The sequence below is a fragment of the Varanus komodoensis genome, unplaced genomic scaffold (assembly GCF_004798865.1).
Source record: "Varanus komodoensis strain SLA01 unplaced genomic scaffold, ASM479886v1 scaffold63, whole genome shotgun sequence".
In the NCBI taxonomy this organism is placed as follows: domain Eukaryota; kingdom Metazoa; phylum Chordata; class Lepidosauria; order Squamata; family Varanidae; genus Varanus; species Varanus komodoensis.
The window spans coordinates 3713554-3726780 of record NW_025336259.1 but is presented as its reverse complement, the minus strand read 5'-3'; the positions used below and the strand labels follow the sequence as shown (position 1 = coordinate 3726780).

Sequence of the window (13227 nt, the reverse complement as noted above, 5' to 3'; positions counted from 1 at the left end):
ATAACAGGAACCATCAAGTAGGTATGTGGATGGAAGAAATTCTGACATTTCAAATAGTGCTCTACTGAATAAAGTTTCTATGTACAATGCTTTAGTGCCATTCCTCTGCAGCATAACTTTATAACATCCATCACAGCAAACATTGCACGTTGTTAGAAGAATTAAAAGAGGAGGAGGGGGGCATTACATTTATACCCCTCCTTTCTTCTTTTTGCAAGAAAAACCATACTGCTTATGAGGTGAGGCAAAACCAAGATCACACCAGCTAAATTGTCGGAGAAACATTGATGTTTGAAGGGGATGCTGAAGAAAACTGGAGGAAGCGGAATTTAAGATTTGAGTTGATATAGCACTGCAAGTGAAGCGAGAATGAAAACTGTTGCTTTCACTCTGGGAATGAACAAGGAGTGAGTGAAGAGCCCCTGACCTCTCCAGAGGTTGCTGGCTGGATATTAACTTATTCACCCATGGATAGCGTAGACACTGAGGCTGAACTGAATTCGGAGGTCGTTAGGCAGGGTTAACTAATCACGCAGAGAAGCCTGTACCCAAGGCCTTTGGCATTTGCGTCTCTACTAGATTCTTCAGTTAAAGGCTTTTCAGACGTTGCCACCGGGACTTCTGATGTTACCATTGAGGCCTGGAGGTGGAAGTGGTGGATGAGGAAAAGGCAGAGCACAGAGTTGAGATGCTGGATAGCAGCACCAACAGGTGATGCCGTGGGGGCCAAGGTAGGTCACACAAATCCTTGAGAAGGTGATTGGATGTCCAATGGTAGGAAGCCTGCAAACAGTTGAAGGTAAGAGGGAACAGAGCACCCAGCAGCCAAAAGACACCACAGCAAAGGAGAAGCGGATTCACCTTCCCCTGTGGAGCTGTGATGCATCTCTTTTGGCAGACGGTGGAGAATCTGCCGAAAGAACTGAGGGAGATAGGATAGCACTCTGCAAGTACTTGAAGGCTTGTCACTGAGAGGGATGCCAGCGTCTCTTCTTGATCATGCCAGGGTACAGGTCATAGAAGAATTGCCTCAAGTTCCAGGAAGCCACATTCCAGCTGAGCATCAGGGAGAACTTCCTGGCTGTCAGAGCAGTGCAGCAATGGAACCCAAGACCCAGGGAAGTGGTGGGCTTTCCTGCACTGGAGGCATTCAAGGTGCAGCTGGACAGCCATCTGAGAGGGGGGTTCAACCTGGAGCCCTACCTTGAGCAGGGGGTTGGACCTGATGGCCCTCTGGCCCCTTCCATCTGTACTGTTGTATGATTCTGTGATTCTATGATTCTGTGAATCAGTGGATGACACTCAGCTGAAGTCTTCATGGAAATAAAGGGAGCAAAAGCCACCACCTGCATGTGGCCACGATCCTTTTCGGAGGGCCCCAACTATCCCCAGCTCCCTCACAGATATCCCTGCCATTTTCACTATCTATCTAAAATGCATGTGTGCACTTTACTATATGCACATGACTTACGAGTGTTAGCAAACAGAGTCTGCTATTATTAATTTGCCACATTCACCCACTCAGGTGTAGACGTACATTTAGCAGCAGGGGGAAATCATGTCTGGAATGTGACAGCTACATATTCCGCTAGACACGTTCAGATTAAAGTTCCAAATCTTGCTGTGGGGGCAGGTCTGTGGTTCTTCCACGGGATGGCCCTACCATGAGGCAGAACGAGGCAGCTACCCAGGGGCGGATGCGGGAGGTGGTCAGCATCCCCAGAGCCGCCAGCCATTTCTGTGGTCCACAGCCAGTGTCCTGGGGAGGGTGGGGGGACAGCCCTCGCATGTTACTGCCCTGTCTCACCTCCTGACCTTTTCAAATGGATCACAGATGGGGCACTGGGAAAAGCTGCTGATGGAGGGAGCCGCCAGGCCCAGGCACCAGCGACTCCTGAAGCAGAGCGATATAATCTGAAGCCAAGAGTGCCGTCTGTGCATGTGTATTCCGCCCTGCTTGCATTGCTAGCCCTCCTGCTTCCAAGACCAAGTCAAGGGGCTGGTTTTAACCTCTTGTCAGACAACCTCCCCTCATCTCAACCTACCCAGACACTACATGAAGCGTCTGAGGCCTTCCCTCCGAATGCCCTCTCCAGCTAAGAGGAGCGTTGCCCCCTCGGAGAAGCCGTTGAAACACTGAGCAGTCAGGCCGCGCATCTGTTCCTGTGGGTGAATTTCTTCATCTGTATCTGGTTTCACAAGTTGAAGCAGCCTTCCGCCATGTGGGAGTCATTACCTTGATCCAAGAAGACCTTTGGTCCCCTTAGACTGTACTGCTTGAACGCCATAGCACAGTCTACAGGGTTCTGGTGTATGAGAACACAGAACCTTTGTTCTGGCTTCATTGGTCTAATGTGCTCAATTCTGCCACTTGCGTGGACATAGAATCTCCTACTCTGGGTGCGCATGTAGCCTCACACCACTTTTCTGTTGCTGTAAAGGCTGAGGGCATCTGCTTGTAGGACCATGTCACCTAACATTCGCTTTGCTATCTCCACCGGTCACTCTGCTCCATCCAGTTTCATCCTTTGAACTGGAAGTTCAGGTTGTGGTGCTCGTTTCGTTTTGCTGAGGAGGAATCCATGCTTTTGCACTGGTGACCTTCAAGTAGCTTTCAACTGGTGCTGTCTCAGTTCAAGTGTCAAAAAACATACATATTTCTCTGGAACGGACAGCTGTGGTCAAAACTAAAACATGGGTGTGTGGGATTTCGAATTCCTGAAGAGCTGGTAAGGAATTTGTCCATATTTCCCACTTTTATCATTTGTCAGTGAGCAATTGAGTATCCATCTCGAGTCTCTGAAGAAAACGTTCTTCGCAGGACTTTTCCCTGGATGGTAGCAGGGCTTGTAAATTAGCTCTTCGTGTTTGACAGGATTCTGCAGCAGGTCTCCAAGGTGGGCAGCCTCTGGCACTGCTTGAAAGGGTGAGGTTCGGATCCCCAAGTCTGGAGTGGCAGAGATGGGCACTGCAGGGCCTCCAGTGCAGTGACATGACCGATCCCAGAGAAGCTGGAGGGAGCCCTGGGGACAGTCTTTACTTTGTGAAGGTCAAGGTGCTCTGTCCTTGGAAAATGTTGCGGTTCCGGCAACCTCTGGTGAGCTCTCACTGGCCCTTGAAAATCCAGATAAAGGTTAAGGTAAAGGTTTCCCCTTGACTAACGTCCAGTCATGCCTGACTCTAGGGGGCGGTGCTCATCTCCATTTCCTAGCCAAGGGAGCCGGTGTTTGTCCGCAGACAGTCTCTGTGGTCATGTGGCTGGCATGACTAAACACCGAGGTGCACAGAACGCTGTTACCTGCCCACTGAAGTGGCACCTTTTCATCTACTTGCATTTGCATGCTTTCAGACTGCAAGGTTGGCAGGAGCTGGGATGGAGCAACGGGAACTCACCCCGTTGTGCAGATTCGAACCAGTGACCTTTCGATCAACCAGCCCAGCAGCACAGCGGTTAAACCACTGCGCCACCTGCAGTCCCATTGAAAATCCAGGGGAGAGGTGTAAATCTCACACTGGGCCACACCCATATCCACATCATTCGACAAGATTTGTCACCATTCATGTCCCAACTTAATGCAAAACTTTGTCACTCCCAACATCGGTGGCTCTCAGGCCTTTCATGTGATGTTCTGGAGCAAAAGCTTTAGTTACTTTCGGGTTGTTGGATGCTATTTTGTGAAGCCTCAGCATTTGCTGTGTCCTCTTGCGTAGGCAGGTGGATTCCTCTAAAGTATGCGCTGATGTTACATCATCATCTATGTACAAGTCCCTTCCTTTACATTGTGTGGCATCTTCACCAAACTCCTGCTCTCCTCCATAATCCATATTTGGCCAATCAAGGTGAGGGGCTATTGGTAAAAACATGAACTAGCATCTGGCGTTCAGCAACTTCTGCACTGTGCTTGTCCTCACAAATTCCCAGTGAGTGGTTCGTTGAACCCAGCCTTTAAGGAGAATATAGCCTAGGGAAATCCCTTGAAAATCAGCATTTGGATCGGAAACAATTCTAATTTGCAGGTTTCTGGTGATGATACCCACCAAAGGTCCGCAGGCACCAATATGCTTCCTTTCTTTGGATCTGAGTCTCTTGGACTACCGCTGTGATGCAGCTGGCTATAAGCTTCAAGCGAGAATGGTGGATTGCTGTGTGTGGTGTAGGCATCTCACTCCTGCGGATTCCTGGCTGGCTGCAGTCTGTCGGTGTGAGAGCGGAAGGGAGATGCTGCTGCCTGCAGGCTTTTCTTCCACAGTCATTAGCGCTTCTGTTTGCCTCTCGGCTGCACCTGGACACATTCCTGTGAAAGCCAGAATCAGAATTAGACTTCGCCAGTGACCTTTGTTGTTGGGTACCTATGATGTCATACCCCTTCCCCCGCAAATGAGCATCGCTATTGAGTTTGATTAGGGGAGGGAGAGATTTCCCAGGCTATAATTGGAAGCCTGTAGGTGGGCCATAGCTTGGCCGTGCTTGGTTGAATCCCAGCTTCATCCGTAGTATTTGAGTAGATAATATTTTGTTTTCCCTTAAACCAGGCCATCTCTTGATACTTTTCCCCCAGGCGTCTTGGGCCATTGGGGTCAATAGGGTTGGCCTCCTGGATCTGTCCTTTTCGGTAGCCCAAGATGCGTAGCTCCTTGGGCACGGCACGCCTCCACATGGGGTACGTACCCCAAGTGAATAACCCACTTATAAGGCTGGAGAGAGCAAATTCGTCCCGTGCAGCTCCGTGCACGCAGCAAGTGTGACTGGCCGTTCTGCCCTTGCTCCCTTCCAGATGCAGCCTCTTAAAACGACATCTTGCCGATCGAGGCTGCAGGTGCAGGCAAGTGCACCTGCCGGCCTCGAGGTCTCTGGAGGCCCCTGTTGATGCAAACCGACGACGAGGCCAGCCAGCGCAGCTGTGGGTTGTTAAGGGCCTCAGGGAATATGCGAGCGTGCCACTGCACGGGTCACTGCAGCCAAATGGAAGCACAACCCCTGCCTCTGAAGGCTTGGGGAGTGCGGCGTGCACCTCCCGAGCTGGGCCTGGCTTCAGGGGCTGGCATTACTGGGTCCCTGCTGAACCCAGCCCCGCTGTAGGCCCACGCTGAGCGCCAGAGCCCGTGCAGGGCCTTTCTCCTCTTGCGCCCTGCACATCATCCCACAGAGCAACAAGATGGAGTGTCAGCCTCCACCGGACCACCCAGAAAGAGAAGCTGTGGCCATAGCAAGATGGGCCCATCCCGGTCAAGGTGGAGGACACCTGCCCAAGCTCCCGTCAGCTGCTGGATTCTGTACTGATGGTCATATCCAATCTGAAATCCACCCTGAGCATGTCCAGAGAGGCCTAAACCAGCTGAGCAACAAGGCAAATGCTTTTGGGAAAGAGCACAGCCATCTAGATCCTCTATACTCCTCACTAGTCAGACCTCACCTGGAATATCGTGTCCAGTTCTGGGCACCACGATTTAAGAAAGATGTAGGTAAATTAGAAAGAGTCCAGTGGAGGGCAACAAACATGATCCAGGGTTTGGAAACGCTCCCCTCTGAGAAGAGACTGAGGGAACTGAGGGAAAAGACTGAGGGAGCATGTTCAGCTTTGAGAAGAGAAGATCGAGGGGGGACATGGTACCCCTCTAGAAGTACCTCCAAGGCTGTCACAGAGAGGAAGGTCAAGATCTCTTCTTGCTGATGCCAGAGTGTAGGACACAGAAGAATCAGCTCAAGTTGCGAAAACCCAGATTCAGGCTGGGCATCAGGAAAAGCTTCCTCATTGTCAGAGCAACACGGCAGTGGGACCAGCTGCCTGGAGAGGTGGGGGGTTCTCCCACACTAGAGGCATTCAAGGCGAAACTGGACAGCCATCTGTGTGGGATGGTGTAACGTGGTGTCCTGCAACAGCAGGGGGTTGGCCCCGATGATCTTCCTGGCCCCTTCCAACCCTCCTATTCTATGATTCTATGATCTTGGAAGACTGGTTGGGATGGGCTATATGTTTCCCCTGAGTTATATGCTCCCCATGCCTGTGTGAGGGGCAGGGAGGGAGAATGAGAAAGCACATAGGCTCTTAAATTCAATAGGTCTTTCATATTCTTTCCGCCACGGCAGCGCTTGTATCTAAGGCAAATATGTGCACACTACCTATGCTTAAAACATAATTGAAAGTTAAGCCTTGGACGCAGCAGGGGTTATGCTGATTAATCAATCGCTATCATCTTACGTACATTCTGATTATCCGTCTCTGGAGCAAGTCTAAAAATAAGGCCCATGGAAAATCAGAAAGCAATCTATGGTCCATGCGGCACTTCATTCATATCTCTCCTATTGTAATAAACTTGGTTTGAAGTTTGGCCCTTCCGGGATTTTCTTCCTTTAAATTTAATCTTTTCGTCTCTTTCCCTACTGAGCTATTTCAGTCTTTTCTTATGCAAGGTTATTTTTCATGCATCATTCTGTATTGAGAAATGAAAGAAGGATTTGGTAGAAATGCTATCAGGGAAATTGGTTCTATGTAGTCTAGGATTAGATCTTTTTTAGATAAGCAATTTGTCTAGAAATGACCTGAGGTCAGACCCCAGCCTTTGAACAGTTTTAACCATCTGAGCAAACATTTTCCTGATGTGCAGAAAGCTATCAGCTTGGGCTGTGTTATTTGCTCAGGAGGCTGTCATCTAGAAGGAAGACCTACTCTGGGAAATCTTACTGCCTTCCCTAAACATTTCTAGCTTCCTTCCTAGGGTTTAGTCATGGAAAAGTGTCTGGGGAACAAGAGACCCTCCCATGCTAAGAGTAACCCTGCCCAGTTGTGCCCCCATTTTTTGTTCAAGAGTTATCCTGATCATTTAACTCCTAAAGAACTAGAATGTTTATGAACATTCCATGACAGCACAACTGTTCAGTTTGCCTAAGATGTATGTCTTTGCAAGCAGTCTTCCTAATGTAATGCATTTTTAAGACTACTCTCACCTGTAGTAATTTTTTATCTATACTGCTTTTTGAAAACAACGGGTGCTTTTCAAAGATTTCAGAACATAACAAGCTATACTCAGATAAAAAGGTGTTAAAAAGCCATAACCTTTAAAAGCCATAACCTCCATAATGATAACTTTAAAAGCTGAGTTAAAAGGATGCATATTGATCTCCTTCCTAAATGCAGAGATAGGAGGGACTTGTGCAAACTCCAAAGGGCATGCATTCCAACAAAACATATTCTTGTGCTCATTTTTTTCCCCATTATACACATTCTGTACACATTTTTAACCTGAGGACTCCATTCCAAAATTCAGAGAAGTGCCAGTTTCAAAGGGCAACCGCAGTTTGATTTGCATATTGGTTTGCAAGTGCAAAATGAAGTACTTTTGCACTAAAGTGCAAACCCAAGTAATGCCTGTTCCATCCCGCCACACAAAGAAACTAATATTATATGTGACCAAGGAATGTGTTAAAGTGACCATCAGACTTTTGCTGCTGTGGCAGAGAAGAAAACCTTTGGGGTAATGACTTCAAATCCCGTGCTGATTTTCAGTAGAACTTACGTGGGTTGTAGGGAGAACCAGAAACAGGTATAATGTTTTTGCTAGTGGTGCCTAGTCCTGCGCTCAGGTTTATTAACATCTTTTCCTGGTGTTTCTCTGGAACACCACTTTGGAATGTAATGAAAGGGTGGAGTGCGAAAAGCTTGTCTTCAGATTATTGGATTCCAAATAATCCATGAAGCTGATGTTCCAGATCAGAAGTGTTACATTTTTCAACACTTACTTTATGAGGAAAAACTATATAACTCATTTAGTAGGAATGCTCTCAATTTCCTGGTAGGTTTTATATTTTCCTTTGTCGCTGCTTCGTTTATTGCCACATTACTAATGGAAAATGCAGATCAGAATTGGACTTTGTGGATGCTGGCGTAAATGAGGAGGGTTATTACCATGGGCAACTCTTCTGCCCATGGGTGTCATGGAACCAACCATCAAAGGAGGAATTTCTGTATAAAATTTTTTGCAGAAATTTTTCTAGCAGAGGGGAGAGCCAGACTTTTTCTCTGCTAAAAAATAGGGTGCGCATCAGTATTTGACCACTGAAGATCTATGAGAGGTCAAGTGAAACACTTTTACCTTAATAACGGCCAAGCCACGCCCAAGGGGTTTGAAATCTAAATACAGTGATATCTCGTACTTCGAACTACTCTAATGTCAAACAATCCAGAGTTCGAACATTAAAGTCAAGGTAAAATTGCTCCAAAGTTCAAACGATGCTTCCATGTTCGAACTGCACGCAAAGTGAAAAAAAATGCGGTAGCAGCATTAATGCCCCTGTGGTGCGCCCAAGTTGTGTCTTACTGTGAAATGTCTCTTGCATAACGCTCGTGTGTTTGCAGTGCATGTGTTTTCCTGCGCTTTCTGTGCTTTATATATATAAAACCACTTCTCACCAAGGTGCAGTGAATGCACTAATGTAACATTTCTAACATAAATTCTAATAGTGGTGCCTTGTACTTCAAACTTAATTCATTCCAGGAGGGCATTTTTGTTGTTTAGGATCTAGGAAGGCATTTCTAATGGGGAAAATTGATTCAGAATCAAATTATTCCTAATTTAAATGACCTCTGAAAAACAAAGTATGAGGCACCACTGTATAAAAAATATCAATAGCTGATTTCAGCACCCTTTGTTGGTGGGAAGGACAGGTATGAATCAAAGACAAAGACACACAGAGAGATGACCCTGTTTGGTAGAGTAGGTTAATCAGTTAAATGTTTATTGCCATTGGTCACAAGCAGGACATGGATGCAACAGGATCCTCCCACCCATTTTCCCCAGCAAAGGACATACAGAGGCCTCTTGCCTCTGATCAGAAGATGGCAGAGAGCCATCAGGGCTAGTGGTCGTCCTGCTGTGCTAGGTGGATCAGGGTCTGAATCTGAAACACGAGACTTTCCTACGTTCCCACGGGGAAGGGACTGTCGTTCTGAAGTGGCTTGCCGCTTCTCTCTTCCAGAGCATTTGGATCAGATCGCCTTGCGGACTCCGCTTCTTTCATGTTGAAGGCACAGACGAGAAAGCCATGGATGTGAAGGAGAGGAAACCGTACCGTTCCTTGACCAGGCGCCGCGACGCCGAGCGCCGCTACACTAGCTCCTCGGCCGAGAGCGAGGACAGCAAAATACCTCAGAAGTCTTACAGCTCCAGCGAGACCCTGAAGGCTTACGATCAGGACCCCAGGCTGACCTACGGCAACCGGGTCAAAGAAATGGTTCACCAGGAGGCGGAAGAGTACTGCAGGACAGGTACGTGGTACCGGGGGGGGCGGGTTGGCTTGTATCCAGGACCTGCCTTCCCTGGGAGGAAGAGACTGCCTGGGAGAGGAGAAGGCCTGCCCTTGGATGGGTGCCTCTGCCCAGCAAGTGGGGATTTAATTTTATATATTTGTTTGTTTGTTTGTTTGTTTGTTTAAAACTTTTTTAGACCGTCCCTTACTGTGGTCTCAGGACGGTTTAACAACAAGACAAAATAGAATGAAACACAGCATTCTAAGCAAAATTTTCCAATCAACAATAAAACCCCCTATTAAAACAATCAAGTCTTAAAACATTGGGAAAATTAAAAATGGTTTTAGGCTGGCACCGAAAAGATTAAAGTGACAGCACCAGGCGAACCTGTCTGGGGAGTGCATTCCACTATCAGGCCTTCTCTTCTACCCACAGAGAAGGCCCTTCTCCAGGTAGTCATCTTCCTAAAGCCTTCAAGGAGGGCTCTTGGAAATGGGCCTCTGCCCTAGATCTTAGGGGGCAGGCAGGCGGGCACATAGGAAAGGAGACACTCCTTCAGGTAACCAGGCCCTAAGCCATTTAGGGCTTTATAGGCCACCACCAGCACCTTAAATTGGGCTTGGACTTCAACTGGTAGCCAGTGTAGGTGGTAAAGGACCGGCGTGATGTGTTCAAACCTGCCAGTCCCTGTTAACAACCTGGCAGCTCTATTCTGAGCCAATTGTGGGAATCCACACCACCCACATAACCTACAGGTTACTTCAATCAACAGGTTCTCCTGACTCAGTGTAGGCTTTTCCTAGGGCCGGAGGGTGAGGAAATCCACTTCTGGCAGAGCAGCTGACGCAGCACGATTCTTCGTGTTCAGGGCGGCTCCACAACCGTTGCATTGGCAGCACTCTCGTGACAATGGCTGTTCTCATTTTGCACTCGAAGAAACGAGACTGAGGTTTGCTTATGTATTCCTATACCACTCCACAGCCAAAGCTCTCTGGCCAGTTTACAAAGTCCATAAAACTAACAATAAAAATGCAACAACAGTATCTTAAAATCAGAAAAGCAGTTTAATATATAAACAGCTAAAGCAGACAATAGCAAAGGACGACTCTCCAAAACACCTGAATTGGGTCATCTCCGTCAGGCCCTGGCCAGCCAAGGAAGTCTGTAAAGCCTCGGAGAAGAGGGCCGTCTCAACCTGGCACCCAAAAGATAATAAATTAGAACCTGAACAGCCATCTGAGTGGGGTGGTGTAACATGGTGTCCTGCAACAGCAAGAGGTTGGCCTTGATGACCTTCATGGCCCCTTCCAGCGCTACTATTCTATGATTCTAAATTCAGTGCCAGCTGGGCCGCAGTGGGAAGGTTATTCCAGAGACATTCCAAGCTCTCCCCCTTGTGGCCACCCTCCAAACCTCCCTCAGAGTTGGCCCCAGAGGCTGTATTCAGCTGGGGCAGCACCCAAAGTATTTTGAGAAGGGTTGGGATGGGATCTGAACCTTGATTAGTGATAGGATGAAATCTGAAATGGGAAGGATTGAGACATCTGGTGTGCAGGTCCGTTTCAGATAGGATCGAAAGCCCACTGGCCATCCAGGATGCAGGACCACCCTGTAGCCCTCGCCTCAAAATGAAAGGAGGTGAGTGAGCGGTCGCAAGGCTGCCAGGAGGACCATCCGTCGAGGGTGGCCACCTGCCGTGGACCCACATCCCGGCAGAAGACACCCTCTGGGAGATTCCTCGCCACAACCCACTTGCACACTGGTCCTCCACCGCAGCCCAGGAGTGGCGCATGGGGCAGAGAGAAGGAGGAGCCAGATGGCCACGACCTGCTTGCCCTTTGGGTCCTTCGAGTTAGGCAGGCAAGGGGCAGCCATGATGAGGAAGAGGAGGCGGCCCAAGAGCAGCTGGTGCCCAGGGCAGACTCCATGAGCAAGAGGGCTGCTGAGGGGGTCTTGCCTGGGGGCTTTGAAGAGCTGAAGCCGGCACCAGACCTCAGCAAGGAAGGGCCCGATCCTGTGGCGGACAGGCTCCAAGCCACGGGAGAATTCCCAGCCCCAGAAATGCATGCTCAGGTCAGGAGCGGGGCTCTGCTTTGCAAGTGCCCCTCCCCTGCCCTCACCACTGGCATGGGAAGAGCTGAGCTGGTGTTCCCGGGAGGCAGGGAAGGGCCCCGTCGGGGCTTGGTCAGAGGTCCCGGCATCCTGGCGGCACTTTAGCCTCCTCCCCCCATGCACTCTAGGGGGCTCCCATCATTCCTCTAAAGATTTTGTGGGCAGGAGACGCATGGAGGGGACCTTCCCCTCTGTGTTTCTTGCAGCCTCCTTAGAATCATAATTTTTGTATCGTTTTGTTTAATTTCGTGGTTGTATTTGTTCCTTACTATAAGCTCTCCTGAGGTGTCAGTTGTTGGATGGGGTACAAGGTTTTGAATAAATAAAAATAATAAATAAATAAAGCGTTCCGAGCCCTTCCACCCAGGCACATTGGATCGCAAGAAATTCCACCGATGGTTATTCAAAATATTTTAGGGTGCCTGTTGCAGTACAAAAACTACTCCTGATAAAAACAATGCAGCAGTAATCTTCAGGATTAATACATAATTATAATCTGGGAAAAGGGACACCAGAATGCAGATCAGAAGACTTTGATGAGGGGGAGGTTTGCCACAAATCCTAAAGATGACATTGTGGCACAGTGACACACATTTTATTTTACGTAAAGAATTTGCATCCCTCTCTCTGGACAAAAAGTCTCCCAGAGCAGCTTCCGTTATTAAAATAAGATGATGCCTATCCACGGGCTTGCCATCTAAAAGGGCACATAACGCAAGGAAAGAGGCCTGGGGAGGGAAGAGGGAAAAGACCCAAGCAGTCTTCAGCAGCGGGGGTGGAACACCCTAGTTCCCCATGCACTGAGGGGCGTCTTGCCATTTTCCCACTGGGCCCGGAAACCCATCGTCCTGACCGGGCAGGCAGGAGTGGCGGAGAGCAGGCCCGCCCTTGGTCCCCATCACACCCCATAAATCCACCCGCTGCTGTCCAGGGCATTCCACAGACTTCCGTGGTTTGCCCCACCGCTAGCATGCTTGTGGGCCTGGTACCCCCACGTGGCTTATCCAGTTCATATGCCATTAAGCTGTGATTGACAGCCCAGAACCACCGCCAAGCCGACCCGTGCGTGGCGCCTCCGGAGTAACGCTGTCTTGTCTGCTTCATGAGTCCACCTGACTCCGCTCACAGCTGTGAGGTGGTGGACAGGGAACGGCTGCTTCTCTGTAAGCAGGCCCAGCGGTATTATCTGGATTAATTTATCACGGATCGCGGCTGGTTCTCTCAACCAGCTTGGCGGGATTGGCAGAACACGGGAGCTCCAGCTATCCCCAGCCGGTCCACGTTGTCAAGGAGCTTAATCTGTCTTAGTTAATTAAAAAGGTGTGAAGCTCACCCACAGCTTCCGTACCTTTCACGTACCAGACTGCAGCTCCCAAACGATGGCTGCTGTATATTGCATCAAGCTTTTTTTTTGGTTTCTCTCCCTGTATTCTTTCTTTAGGGCTTTAGGAACTTTCTGATAGTCTGGTGCTCTGGGGCTTCCTTGCTTTTTTCCTTCTCTCTCTCTCTCTCTCTCTCTCTCTCTCTGTCTCTCTCTTATGTACACACACACACAACCTGTGCCGTGCAGGATGCCCCTGTGTTATTGCCCAAGCCCCTACCTGCTGGAAGTGGCGTTGTGGTAAGCCAACTTTTCCACAGGCATGATCTACATAATAATATGGCATAGGAGAGTGTCAAAAGCATAGCTGCTGTCAAATGTAGACATTAAAGCCCTGCTGGTGTAAACATTGAATTATGCATATTCAGAAACTTTGAGCTGCCCCTAGAAAGGAGCTCCCCTGTGACCTTCCCTCCTCTTTCTCCATAACATAAAAGTCTGGTGTAGCATACGTTATGATGCCTTGATTCAGAGCATTTCCTTCTCTTG

At 48.8% G+C, this 13227-nt stretch overlaps 1 protein-coding gene across 1 annotated transcript in view; it reads left to right on the top strand.

Moving 5' to 3' along the window:
• TENM4 (teneurin transmembrane protein 4) overlaps window positions 1-13227 on the top strand; it is a 472851-nt gene that overhangs the window by 90365 nt on the left and 369259 nt on the right. The window contains exon 3 of the mRNA XM_044450236.1: window positions 8975-9263. Coding sequence (XP_044306171.1) covers window positions 9041-9263 — 223 coding nt within the window. The 5' untranslated portion in view covers window positions 8975-9040. The remainder of the gene's footprint in view (window positions 1-8974; window positions 9264-13227) is intronic.